The sequence below is a fragment of the Salvelinus fontinalis genome, chromosome 40, assembly GCF_029448725.1.
Source record: "Salvelinus fontinalis isolate EN_2023a chromosome 40, ASM2944872v1, whole genome shotgun sequence".
Classification (NCBI taxonomy): domain Eukaryota; kingdom Metazoa; phylum Chordata; class Actinopteri; order Salmoniformes; family Salmonidae; genus Salvelinus; species Salvelinus fontinalis.
In genome coordinates, this window is record NC_074704.1 from 11,014,678 (window position 1) to 11,028,235 (window position 13,558).

General features: G+C 45.0%; 2 protein-coding genes across 4 annotated transcripts in view; one reads left to right on the plus strand and one right to left on the minus strand.

Annotated features, from left to right (window-relative positions):
• LOC129838973 (MICAL-like protein 1) overlaps positions 1-4,777 on the minus strand; it is a 21,571-nt gene extending 16,794 nt beyond the window's left edge. For both annotated transcript variants that reach the window (XM_055906238.1, XM_055906237.1), the window contains exon 1: positions 3,773-4,777. In XM_055906238.1, coding sequence (XP_055762213.1) covers positions 3,773-3,927 — 155 coding nt within the window. In that variant the 5' untranslated portion in view covers positions 3,928-4,777. The remainder of the gene's footprint in view (positions 1-3,772) is intronic.
• Positions 4,778-5,607: 830 nt separating this feature from the next.
• LOC129839326 (ADP-ribosylation factor-binding protein GGA1-like) lies at positions 5,608-13,543 on the plus strand. Of its 2 annotated transcripts, none has more exons than XM_055906662.1 (17): positions 5,608-5,717; positions 6,253-6,337; positions 6,463-6,538; positions 6,663-6,761; positions 7,131-7,254; positions 7,923-8,020; positions 8,210-8,290; positions 8,648-8,785; positions 8,858-8,939; positions 9,309-9,419; positions 9,658-9,798; positions 9,957-10,021; positions 10,097-10,290; positions 10,390-10,613; positions 10,798-10,967; positions 11,274-11,384; positions 11,620-13,543. In XM_055906662.1, exons 1-17 carry the CDS (start codon positions 5,675-5,677, stop codon positions 11,728-11,730), a joined length of 1,953 nt encoding a protein of 650 aa, XP_055762637.1. In that variant the 5' UTR covers positions 5,608-5,674; the 3' UTR covers positions 11,731-13,543. The 2 variants fall into 2 exon arrangements, with proteins under 2 accessions (XP_055762637.1, XP_055762638.1); XM_055906663.1 differs by having other exon boundaries at positions 5,705-5,786.
• The last annotated feature ends 15 nt before the right edge of the window (positions 13,544-13,558 follow it).

Sequence of the window (13,558 nt, forward strand, 5' to 3'; positions counted from 1 at the left end):
CATGGCCCCAAATGCACTTAGCCTAGCCGTCCTGACCTAACGCTACGTCACACACACTGCCACTCTGCTGTAGGCCTACTGGTGCTAAAGCGCTAATGCTACAGCCGAGTCTGCTATTACTCAAAGTTGTGCAAAGTGCAGCAACTGCCATTGCCAAATCGTCCTTGAGTAACACTGGAGTCTCTGGAGTGGTAACACTGGAGTCTCTGGAGTGGTGCCCCTCGGGGCTTCAACAGCTGACAGCCTGACAGGCCAGATCAGAGCAATGCTTCCCATGTATTCATTTAGCAGCAGCTAAATTGTTGTTGGCACAACAACAAAAATGAGAGAAAATAATTGACCTATCACATTTTTTTTTACAATATAATCTTTGAGAACAAGAAATCAATAAAAGCTAGACAGTCAGGGAGAAACAAAAAATATACTAACAATAGATGGAGTATATTTGGCATGGCTGGATTAGTGACAGGGCACATGCCCAGGGGCCCCGATTGATTTTGTTATAATGTTTGAGCCTAAGAACACAGAATTAGCCATGGCAAAATGTGTATAATTGAAGGAAATTCATTTTCACACTGCAAAATGTTCTCTCGGCTCCATGGAAAAATTGATAGAATTGCAAGAAATTGACTGGAAAAACAGCACATTTCTCTCTGCCAACAGTTCCAGACCGACTTAACCCACTCGTTCTGCGAGCATTGCACATTTTTGGGGGAGAATCACTGCAGACCATGACATGGTAGGATGAGGCACTGAGAACCTAATCCAACAAGTATTGGTGCCCTGCTCACAAGTTGATTTTGGACGAGGGGCCTGCCATCGCCACCGGTGTGCTCGCTGTCAACCATCCTCATGATTAAGTCCTGTACTGTGTGTGAGTGGACTTGGTGTCGCTGCCAACAAGCTACATGCTCTGGTGGTTAAACAACAAAACACAGCATGTAGTCAAATGTCCTCAGCATATTTGGTGGTGATGTTGCTGCGTGGACAGTAAAGAGGAAAGAGGAGACATTTTGAACAGTCTGGGAGGGTGAGTTGCACGGTGTGGGAGAAAATGAACTTCAACCCGTCAGAAAGGTTCAACTGAGAAACACAGAGGTAGAGAACACCGTGTCAGGGTGGAAACGGGAAGTGAAATACAGAAAAGGGGAAAAGAGAGACAATACAGAGGCCATTAGCGTCATGTGTAGGGGAGAATGACACATCAAACAAAACACGTCTGACATGAGACCGTAGTCTGGCACCGAAATCACATGAAACGGAGGTCAATACTGACTGAATAATAACTGATATGGGCCAATCTGTCTGAACCCATTGATGGATCTACTGAATAAGGCTTATTGTTGGTACTGAGGAAATAATACAAGTTGCAGCTACCCAACCTTGGTCAGGCTTATAGCTTCAGTTTAATCACCTTGCTTATTAACCCTGAACCAAGAGCCACTTCAGTCAGAGAGAACTGGACCCTGTCTGATCCTGAATGACATTACCAGGATTCTGTCAGATAAGTCATTTGTATAGTACAGTGGCGTGCTGAACGCTGTCAGTGCTAAGAACTGGAGTAGCATCGCTGTGCAGTACTGTACACTGGCTGGCTAGAGTAGCATCGCTGTGCAGTACTGTACACTGGCTGGCTAGAGTAGCATCGCTGTGCAGTACTGTACACTGGCTGGCTAGAGTAGCATCGCTGTGCAGTACTGTACACTGGCTGGCTAGAGTAGCATCGCTGTGCAGTACTGTACACTGGCTGGCTAGAGCAGCATCGCTGTGCTATACTGTACACTGGCTGGCTAGAGTAGCATCGCTGTGCAGTACTGTACACTGGCTGGCTAGAGTAGCATCGCTGTGCAGTACTGTACACTGGCTGGCTAGAGTAGCATCGCTGTGCAGTACTGTACACTGGCTGGCTAGAGTAGCATCGCTGTGCAGTACTGTACACTGGCTGGCTAGAGTAGCATCGCTGTGCAGTACTGTACACTGGCTGGCTAGAGCAGCATCGCTGTGCTATACTGTACACTGGCTGGCTAGAGTAGCATCGCTGTGCAGTACTGTACACTGGCTGGCTAGAGTAGCATGAGAGCTAAATGCAGGTTGGCAGGAGGAGGCCCCTGCTGCAGATTACCCTGACGGCCTGTCTGTCTGGATCAGACTGAAGACAGTCACAGAGAGGCCAGGCCCCTGCTGCAGATTACCCTGACGGACTGTCTGTCTGGATCAGACTGAAGACAGTCACAGAGAGGCCAGGCCACTGCAGCGCTGCTAGTTGGCTGATGAGGCTGCCTGGCCAAATAGCTCTGAGCTCAGGGGACAGAGGTAGAGCTGGATCTTTAGCCTTTGACCCATAGAGAAAGATGTACTGTAACATATCTGGTGTCATTTGCCCTCACTCCTTTCTACTGTATGTAGTAGTTGAAGGCTTAGGTCACGTCGTGTGATCTCATGTCCTGTCACACACACACATAAGCCAGAATAGGTGCCGTGTGTGTAGTACTGGTGCAGTGTGTATGAGATGCTGCATGCAGGTCATGCACGCTTGGTTTTCACACACATGTTGAAGGACATGGACACACAACATGTGACATCTGCTGTACAGTAATAAGACATTCCTTTACAGAGCAGAGTTACAGTACGAGGTGCATGGTTGTACCTGAATCATCTGTACTGTACTGAATGGGAGGCATCATCGTTTGCTCACTCCTACTCTGAGCCAAGGCAGTTCTATTTACCATCTTCCGCCTCCTTGCAACCCATCATCGACATTATTTTGATGCAGTTAGTTTGTGGCCTAACTGTGCCCTTGTTTTGTGACTGCAGTGTGTGTGAGTCCCACACAGGAAAAGGGGTGTGTTGTTACAGACAGGGCCAGACCTGTCAACCTACATTAGATACTGCACACTCGGCTTACCCTTGGTTTTCCCCTTTCTAATGCTGCTTAGAAACAGTCTCTGCAGTGACGCCTGGATTACAAGTCAAGCCTAGGTTTGCTGGCTGTAGTAGCTCACAACAACGTTGTTAGTGGAACACTGGTTGTTGTGGCGAAAGGCAATGTAGGTTAGCAAAACATATCTTTGTGCACACAAACACGGGTGCTTAAATGATAAACACCAACACAAGTTAGAGGGCACACCCTCCCTATATTTAGTTTCATGTTGAAGTGACATGATCTTGATCGAGTTCAAAAGGTTTCCGTTCCACAGTTCTGTGAAGGCGAGGACAATCTTAGTTCCCTGGCTACATAATTCCGAAGGTGATCTGGCTCTGGCTGAGAGCACTAACTTGCCACCCCATGATATAAGTACACCCCATATCTAGTAACAGGCTAGATTTTTTAAATTTAACTGGGCAAGAAGTAGAACAGTTAATTTAGCCTAGCGTTAGACCAGGAACACAGAGTGTACTTGAGTGTCCTGATAGGATTAGATTACAGTGAAATCAGCAGTCACGCATTACGGTATCGAAGTTCAGCACCCAGATTGTTCTGTAGTTAACAGTTGTTACATTGTAACAGCACGTTGCAACATTGTACTTAGTGATCCTATTTTGGAGCAACACATTGTTAAATTCTTGATGAGTTCGTGAGTTCCATTGTTATTTTAGAATTCTTGTCAATATTGACATTTTGCCCTGATGTGTTAAATAAACCTGCTCTTTGTTGCTGGCGTGTTATGTTTCTAAATTTGTATTGTTTCAGAGGGACAAGATCATCTTGTTTAGGCCTGGGAAGAAGTGGAGAACGTTTTTCAAAGTGTATTGAAACTAACTAAATACTTACATCAAATCCGGTCTATATCGGTGGATTATGGCACAGAATGCCAAGCCATCCCGGAAAGACGATGACATGTTCTTGATGTCTACATCGTTGTAACTCTCGCATTGTATCCGACACCATTCTTGAAGTGCTTTTAACGACCCCATGTTTGGAAACATTCAGATTTTATTCCTTTCAATATCGGTCTCATCCCACGTGTAGCGGGATGAGAAATAAGTTTTTGTAAGATTCTAGAAGCCGTCCTCCTGCTTTTCGAATTTTGGAGGACAACACCCGAAATGACTCATTCGGAATTCCATTGACTGGTCGAGGACAGTAGCGTTGAAGTCACGTTTGGTAGCAAGCAGGCTAACTTTGCGATGTCAATGAAACATTGTTTCCACAACTCCGCCTGCAGATGTGATCAAAGTTTCGATCTGCAAGTTTTCCCAACACGCACAATCAATAATCACCATATAAAAAGAATCCTACATACAATGGGTTTGACAGCTTGTCACAGAAATGTTGTCAGTGGCTAGCTAGCTACCTGGATTAGTTAGCTTCGGTCCAAATATAGACGAACATCTCAACCCTGTTTCAGACTGATGCAGTTAGCATTTTAGCTAGTTAGCTGGCTGAAGCTAACTAGCCATGTTTTCACTTGGAAAAACACATTCATTGACCCGAAACGTGTCCCTTATTCGTGTGAACTCAGTTACAATCTTTATGTTGAAGCATCATCCAAAACTTTAAATGGGAAACGTGGTTGCTTGTTATATGGTGCAGTCCCATCTGTGTCGTTATACCGGTCAGACTCCAGAACAAGGCGTTTTTTCTTTCTCGTGCACTCCTCTTGACGGCAAAACAGAAGATACATGTATCAGATAAATGCACAGTTGTGTTTGGATGGCGATGATGGTTAGTTAAATGTATTATGAAAAATTAATTGTAATCACGGCAGCCGTCCATTCTGCCAAACCTTGCTTCGGCTGCCTGCTGTTGAAATGAAACGAATTCAACAACGTTACTCCTATGTGTCCGCTAGAGGGAGTAGTTAAATACTTTTTTTGCCATCTTTTTTGGCCACTATAATTACAGGACACACACACTGTCTGTTGACAGCGACACAAACTCTTTTTGACAACTTTTATGAAATATGTTGTTGGTCTCTCCTCCTCTCTGTGGATTTTAATAGACGTATGAGTGAAACTCTAAACTGCATATTGCTGTTTATGTTTCCAGTTTCTGTGCTATTAGGAGCAGGCTTGTCATCAATGGTTGAGGGTTGAGAACACACTTTGTGGAGGCAGAGAAGGATCAGGTATATCAGTCATTTAAAAAAACATAAATAGACCATGGGCAACAGCCAGAAGGCTTTAGCCTACCGGGTGTGTTTCTATTGCAATGCATCTGTCTTGCTCCTGATGGAGCCTTTACATGTGACGACGAAACATAGAACTTTGTGCCTTTTCGTGGTATCTGTGTAGAAAAGCCGCGGCTTTTGTGGAGCGATGGGTAACGACCGTGCTTCGTGGGCAACCGTTGTTGATGTGTGCAGAGGGTCCCTGGTTCGCGCCCGGGTCGGGGCGAGGGGACGGTTTAAAGTTATACTGTTACATATGTGTATTTGGATGAGAGCAGCAGGTCTAGGGCTGACATGTAGCAGTATGACTTGACTTTTTATTTTATTTTTATTATTAACAAATATCAACAAACAAAAGAGGAAAGTATGACTTGACATGGAGGCTTTTGGTGCAAGATGATATCGGTCATAAAATGCATCATCACGCACTTCAGATTTTATCCTTGACAACCGTGTAGTAGGGGGACTACCAAGAATTGCTTGATATGATGACGCCCATATCGTTGCATGAGACAGGCAAAGTAACGCGATAGCTGCCAGTTTGGCAATCGGAATCCCCGAAAATGGCGGCGCCGCCAGAGGAGGAGAGCTTGGAGTCTCGCGTCAGTGAGTCATACGATGCTTTTACTGCTATAACGACTCAATACGTGACCAATTTACTTTCAGAAAACTGAGGTAGAGAATGCGCTGTAGTTGTAGTGTCATGAGCATAATTGTTGTATGTGCAGTGGATGAACATCCCAGTGATGATGATGCTTTATCCAAAGTGCTAGCTAGCGTGCTATAACGTAGCGATGCTAAGGTCGGGACAAAAACAGTCCTCACCCCTGTATTGTTTACGCAGAATAATGCCTTGACAAGCACGGATATTGTTTATTTTAGATGTTCTTAATACGCAATTTGTTACAAATACAACAAAGTCCGACTTTGAAACTGGTGAATAAGACTGGCTAAGCTAACTAGCCACATTATCCAGTGGCTAAGTGTCAATGGTCAAATCAATTGGGGAGGAGTCATTCTGCTAACGTTTGCAGCAAGTAAACACGAAAGCTTTCTTTGTGCATTTGGTTCTAGGGTAGCGAGAAACCCTTGAAAATGTTGATAAGCCCCAGGTTCTGGAATTTGCTTTTATTCTCCCCAGACAAAGCCACCAACCCTCGGAACAAGGAGGCGGACTGGGACAGTATCCAGGGCTTCTGTGAACAGCTCAACAATGAGCCTGAAGGGTAAGGAGGACCAACATGTGGAGAGCTGGTCATAGGCTTGCTTTGTCAGTCAGTACTTCAACATGTTTAAACATATGGCAAACCATACAGGTACTCTTATTTGATGTCACCTCCCTCCCCCCTAGTCCTCAACTGGCTACCAGACTTTTGGCACACAAGATCCAGTCACCCCAAGAATGGGAGGCCATGCAAGCACTAATGGTGAGTATACCGTTATCTGGGTAATGTATTGGTTGACATGCTCACTGACATCTCCATTAGCCAGAATGTGCTAATTGTAAGTGATCCCACCACCAGCAGTATCATAACATATATGTGTCCCTAGGTCCTAGAGATGTGCATGAAGAACTGTGGGAAGAGATTCCACAATGAAGTGGGCAAATTCCGCTTCCTCAACGAGCTCATCAAGGTGGTTTCACCCAAGGTACTGTCTGGAGAGCTATTTCTCTAGGGTTCCATTTGAATTGAATCACTTTTTGACTGCACCCCTTTTTGGTTCAGATCAACTTTCCATACATATTTTCCCATGATAGAAGTGGGGTATGCAAAATGGGTCCATTTTGAGCACCTGCATGTTTTGTCATTTCGGTCCAATAAGTCACTTTCTGACCACTTATACTACGGGCAAATATGTATGGAAAGTTTTGTTCAAATCAAAAAGGGTGCGGACAACAAGTGATTGAAATCAAATGGAACAACCCTTTATGTAACTCAACCCCTTTTTAATAAACAAACAAAACACAGTAATCCATTATGTCTGTTTTGATGTTCCTAAATCTCGTCTCCTGTGCAGTACCTGGGTACTCGGGCCCCAGAGCCAGTGAAGAAGAAGGTTCTGGAGGTGATGTTCAGTTGGACGGTGGGCCTGCCTGACGAGCCCAAGATAGCAGACGCCTACCAGATGCTGAAGAAACAAGGTGAGCTTTAATAGTGATGACACACGTAGAAAGAATAGGAGTGAAATAAATCGTTCTCTCTGTGTTGGTCCTTTTCTATCAACTCTCATTGTTTTCACTATGCTGGAACTTCAGGATGAGGAATATGGTTAAATCATATGATTATTACTGTACTGTAACTGGATGATAATTTCAGGAGTTCACTCATTTTATTTTTTAGTTATCTGTATGTTCCCCTAACGTGTGCTCCTGATATAAATAGTATTTTGTCCATGTCAATCTCACTTCTTCTTTGTATAGTTTATGCACCAACATAAGACAAAATCATATTGAAACTCCTGAGTCTGCATCCAGCATTATAATTTTTTTCACTTAGTCCGTCTAAATGAGAGAGAAAAACTGTTTGTGTAGTATGACTGTTTGTGTAGTATGATGGAAGATAATTACATAGTGCTCAAGTTAAGTGTTTTGCTCCAGGGAGTGACGGCCAACAATATTTCTTAGCCTGGCCCTGAATCCTTTGCTTGGGCTGCTTGTGTTTACAATAACTTCATGGGGAAAACAATGTTATTACCAACGTGCCGGAAACCCACGCTATATACATGATGTACTATATATACACTGTAGGGAGTGCCGGTGACCGGCTGTTTATTCATGTGACATGGATGGGGTTCCCTGCTCTCTTCCAGGCATTGTGAAGCAGGACCCGGTACTTCCTGATGAGCCCCTCCCACCCCCTCCGCCCAGAACTAAGAGCGTCATCTTTGAGGATGAGGAGAAGTCCAAGGTAAAGATGACAATGAAGCAGCCCCTTGAGTTTTGTCAATAGAGATGACATTAGCGGACATTTTGAATTGATGTCGTCTTTCCATTCTTCCACTGTAATTTTCATGTATTCCCTAACGGCCTGCTCTCCCTCTTACCTCTCCTCCTGTTTCCCCCTGTTTTCCTTCCTCTTCCCTTCCTTCCTTTGTAGATGCTGTCTCGGCTTTTGAATAGCACTCACCCTGAAGATCTAAGAGCAGCAAACAAACTCATTAAGGAAATGGTGCAGGAGGTGTGTCCTACTCTGTTTACTCCTGTCTGCGCGATTGTGTGTTTGTTTGGGTGGGTGTCAATAAATGCTTATATGCCTATTGCATTCACAACGCAGTCGTTTTTTTTTTTTTTTTTTTTTTTTACTAGTACGCTAAGTAAACAGCGAGCACTTCTAATGATTTTATGGATTGAATTCTGAACTCCCTCACGATTGTGATTTACTATCCTTACAACTGCTCTCATAATTGTACTGTATATGCCTGCAATAAAACAACCTATGCAGACTTCAGAGCGCTCCAGCTTTTCTTTTATGGGATGATGTTTTTATTTTATTGCAGTGTTCTGAGTGTGTGTGTGTTCTGTTACGGTCCTCCAGGACCAGAAGCGAATGGAGAAGGTGTCTAAGCGTGTGAACGCCATCCAGGAGGTGAAGGAGAGTGTGGGCCTGCTGACCCAGCTACTGGGAGACTATAGCAAGGAGAGCAGCTCCCAGAGCAATCAGGAACTCATCAAGGTTAGCACAGAGCAACACCACTAGGGGTGTGTGTGTGCAATGGGCTATTTCTAAATGTGTTTGTGTTTGCAGGACCTATACCAGAGCTGTGAAAAGATGAGGCCTACTTTGTTCCGATTGGCTAGCGACACAGAGGACAACGATGAGGCCTTGGGTGAGAATCTTGTGTTTACATATAGTGTGATAGAAAAGTTTGGTCATATGCACATTCTTAAAAACATAGGTGCTGGGCTAATAAAGAATACTAGTATAGAACAAGAAGGCGCGCACACTGTCAGGACCCGACGAAGATCCGTTTCGGATCGAAACGTTGTCAATAAAGCAGTGAATTGGGAGCCGTAAGAGTGTGCGGGCCTTTGTTCTATACATATAGTGTGATCACATCAATACAGCAGGTATGATTCAAAATGGCTGAAGAGTGATGCATGCCTCTGTACGGTTGTTAGACAGTACTATATGGTTATGTCGTGTTCTGTATTGACGCATTGCATAGCTCACCCTCTGTGTACGTCTGTTACGCCAGCTGACATCCTGCAGGCCAATGACAGCCTGACGCAGGTCATCAACCTGTACAGACAGCTGGTGAAGGGAGAAGAGGTGAACGGAGACAGCACAGCCATGCCCACACTACTAGGTGAGAGAGAGAGAGGACCTCTGTAGGGTCACGACCTGAACCTGCTGACGTCTCAGAGGGGCAGACACACTGTTCTACACACTCCCAACATGTTCAAACATGCACAGACTGAACCTCAGGACATCCAGCATAATCAACCACGTTGTTTCCCTGTTCATTTTCACAAATGTGTTCCGTGTGTTTAGTTCAGTAGATTCAGACATTTGATCACAGACCGACATGTTTGATCTCTCCACAGGAAGTAGCACAGCCCTCCTAGACCTGACAGGGTTGGACACCTCGCACACCGGACTTCCCTCCTACCCAGACACCCCCTCACTACAGACCCCGTCACAAGAACTGGGTATCAGCCTGCTAGATGATGAGCTCATGTCACTAGGTAAGCAGCAGTTCTGAATGTCGTTTCGCTAGCTTGTTTACTCTTATTAAACTGCCCGATTATTTTCCAACTTGCCATGACTCGTCCAACTGTGGTTATGCATTGTGTTCTCTCTCGGTTTGTGTCGACAGCCTCTTTCTATTGTTGTTTTCACTCAGGACTCAATGACGTAACGCCCAACTCTACCCACACTCCTCAGTCGGGAGACTGGAACTCCTTTCAGGTGAGAGAGAGTTGTCAGCATATGACGCATGCACACACACACAAAATGTCCCTAACCTAGTGTTTTTCTGCGCAGTGTTCTGACAGTGTAGAGCCAGTCGTCCCAGTGATGCCTACTGCAACAGTGTTGCTACCGGCCGTGACCCCTATCCCGCAGGCTCCATCAGGGGGGGCCCCCGCTGCTTCCCCTAAAGCCCTGGATGAGTTAGACCTGCTGGGCAAGACCCTGCTGCGTCAGTCCCTACCCCCGGGGACGCAGCACGTCAATTGGTAAACACTGCAGGCCAGAGAGGCAGCTGCTTATCTGTAACGTAAACACTCTGTTTTCTCTTTAAAAAGCTGACCCTTTGCTCTCTCTCCCTCTCCCAGGGATAAACTGCAGCCCCAGTCCAGACCCACCCTGCGAGACCTCCAGACCAAGTCCAGTACCAACACTACTAGTACCTCCACCCCCAGCCCTGTCCCGGCCTTCCCCTCGGAGCAGCCTGGGTCTCTCCTAGACTCCCTGCCCAGCCTCGGGCCTCCTACCCCAGCCGCCCAGAACGACATCTCCTTAGCTAACGTGACTGTGCCCCTGGAATCAATCAAGCCCAGTAAGCCAATTATCTGATCAATCTGTATTACTGTATGGTTGTTTTGAACGTTAGCAAGAAAAATACCAAACCAGACTACAAATAATAACTATAACATACCCAGCCATTACCTGTGTTGCAACATGTCTCCAGACATGGTGATGGCTGGGCATGAACTAACCCTAAGCCTCTGTCTGTCCTCTAGGCAGCTTGTTACCAGTGACTGTATTTGACAAGCACAGTTTGCGGGTGCTGTTCCACTTTGCCCGTGACTCTCCTCCCTCTCGGCCTGACGTGCTGGTAGTGATCATCTCCATGTTGTCCTCCGCCCCCATACCAGTCACCAACATCCGCTTCCAGTCTGCAGTACCCAAGGTTGGTCCTGTCTCTCTATCATCTCTCGCTAACCCCCCCCCCCCCCCCTCTATTTTTTTCTTAGTGATCCATCTTCTACCTCTATCATTTGTTTGTCCTTAATTTCCACTCTGTCTGATTAGATGGTTGTGTTCTGTGGTAACCTATGTGCGCTGAGTTGTGACTGTAGTTTAATGATTAGATGGTTGTGTTCTGTGGTAACCTATGTGCGCTGAGTTGTGACTGTAGTTTGATGATTAGGTGGTTGAGTGCTGAGTTGTGACTGTAGTTTGAGTGTAATGTGTTTCCTCCTCTGTCTGTTTCTAGGTGATGAAGGTGAAGCTACAGCCTCCTTCAGGAACTGAGCTTCCAGCCTTCAACCCCATCTTACCCCCAGCTGCCATCACACAGGTCCTACTGCTGGCTAATCCTCACAAGGTACTATCTACACACACACACACACAGACTCCTCCTGCCTGCTTTCCAAGGTGTTTAACATATGCTCATAAAAAAAAACAGCCAAGTCAGCATCTCATTTGTAGCTGTGAAATTCCCTGAGGTGACAGACTGTCACCGTGGCAACAAAACAGAACTTAAACATGTGCAAGCAGAAAGCATGTTAATTTGTCCCCTTTCCTGGTGTAGCCTAACATGTTTCTGTTTTTTATTTCAGGAGATGGTCCGGTTGCGATACAAGCTCACATTCAACCTGGGAGAAGAATCACATGATGAATCCAGCGATGTAGAACAGTTCCCCCCTCCAGACACCTGGGGGAACCTTTAGTGGGACTGATCAACTTCCTGTCACCTGATCCGCTGCTTCCCTTAGGTGTAGGTCGAAGGTCCCCCCCAAGCACTGGTCCAGGGAAAGATGGCGTTTTTACATTGTGATGGTTACGGGAAATCTGGTCTTAGACCTGTTATTTGGGATCGGTTTCTCCCTTAAGGGTCACACCAAATGTGTGCTGTTGACATCTGACTGCTGACTTTTTCGTGTAATTCTTACATGTAAAATCGGTTTGCAAATTATGTCCGGTACTCTGTTCAGAGGTGCTAACTACTCTCGGCAGGCAAACGCTATTGGTGTGTCCGTGCCCTTATGTCTTCCCATTTGTTATGGATTGAATATCGGCAGGGAAAGCTGATCCTAGATAAGTTATTTGTGGGCAGTTTCTCCCTTATGCCTTCCCATGTGTCCCATCCATGATCCGCCACCCCATGTCCCTATGTTGTCATCTTTCATACTCCATTTTGTGTTTTTCTTTATTCCATTGACTACTACAATCAGCCCTTAGTCTCCAATGCATTACTGTATAATAACCACCTCACGATCTGTCCAAAACAAATCATTGCTGTGAGTTCTGAGAGAACAAGTTGAAGCCTTTTAAACTGAATGTGGTGGGACTGTTTCTCTCAGGCCTATGCCTGATAGCATTATTCTGCACAAAATATGACACTCAAATAGTGTAGTCCAAAGTATTTTCTTTTTATTATTTGTACGGTATAAGACCAGTTGGGTCTGTGAGTGTGTAATATAAGTTGGGCAGTAGGTGTAACAAATGTATATCCTGTCCAATCTTCTGTGAAGGAATATCCAATCTATGACGTTTTTATTCATTCTATTGAAATCACTTGATCATATTGTTTTGATCTAAACAGCAATTTGTTGCTGTTTCTATTTTTTCCCCCGTTTAAGTGATTTCATTCACTACACGATGCATGCACTTCCTGTTTGTTTGGTTTTGCACATGAATATGATTCCCTCATTTGCTGTCCTCTGTTCCACCTTCAGCTGTTGACGTTGACCCAAAGGGAGAGACGTTAGTTGAGTACTGAGTTGTCAGTGCTGACACCGTTTAAATCTGCCGTATGTGCCTAAAGCTGAGAGTTTGTTCTTTATGTATTTAATTTTTTTTTTACCTTCCATGTACATATGAATGCTAATTTGTTTGTCAAATTTTTTCCCGTTTCGGAGTCGGACTACTGATTTTCTTGTTATGACATCTGGTTATGCTTCCTTTGGTGCGAGATGTGAAATTGTCATTGATGATGCGTCCGTTCAATCTCGGGGCGACCAATCATATCCGCAAGGGACAGTGGAGGCGGAAGCTTTTGCTCCAGTCAAGTAGTACCACCCGATTCAATCAATAAAATGATTTATTGAAGACTAAGATTAGTTGATCAGGTATCATGTTAGTTAGTGCTGGGCTAGAAGTAAAGCCAGCAGCCCCACCTGTCCATTGCAGATAGTCATCCACCCCTGGTCCAACCATGCAGCAGCTGCATCTCTCACGTCATTCTGCAGCTCCCCTCCACATTCCACCTCCCTGCCTTTATTACCTAGCCTGCGTCTCAGATCTGTTTGTGCAGTCTTGCAAACTCAATGACTAGGAGCTGGTAAAACAGATCTGGGACTCAGGCTACCTATTTCTTGCTCTTGACTTTGTAAATAATAAGAATGGTTCTGCAATTATGTACATTTGCCAGAAAGTATAATTACAAAGAGCAAATAAATATTGAGGGGGGAATGGTGAGAATGTAGTGCAAATATGTATTTAAGGGAAATAAAGTTACTTTTTCTTGGGGGTTTAAATGGACTTTTGTCTATTGGT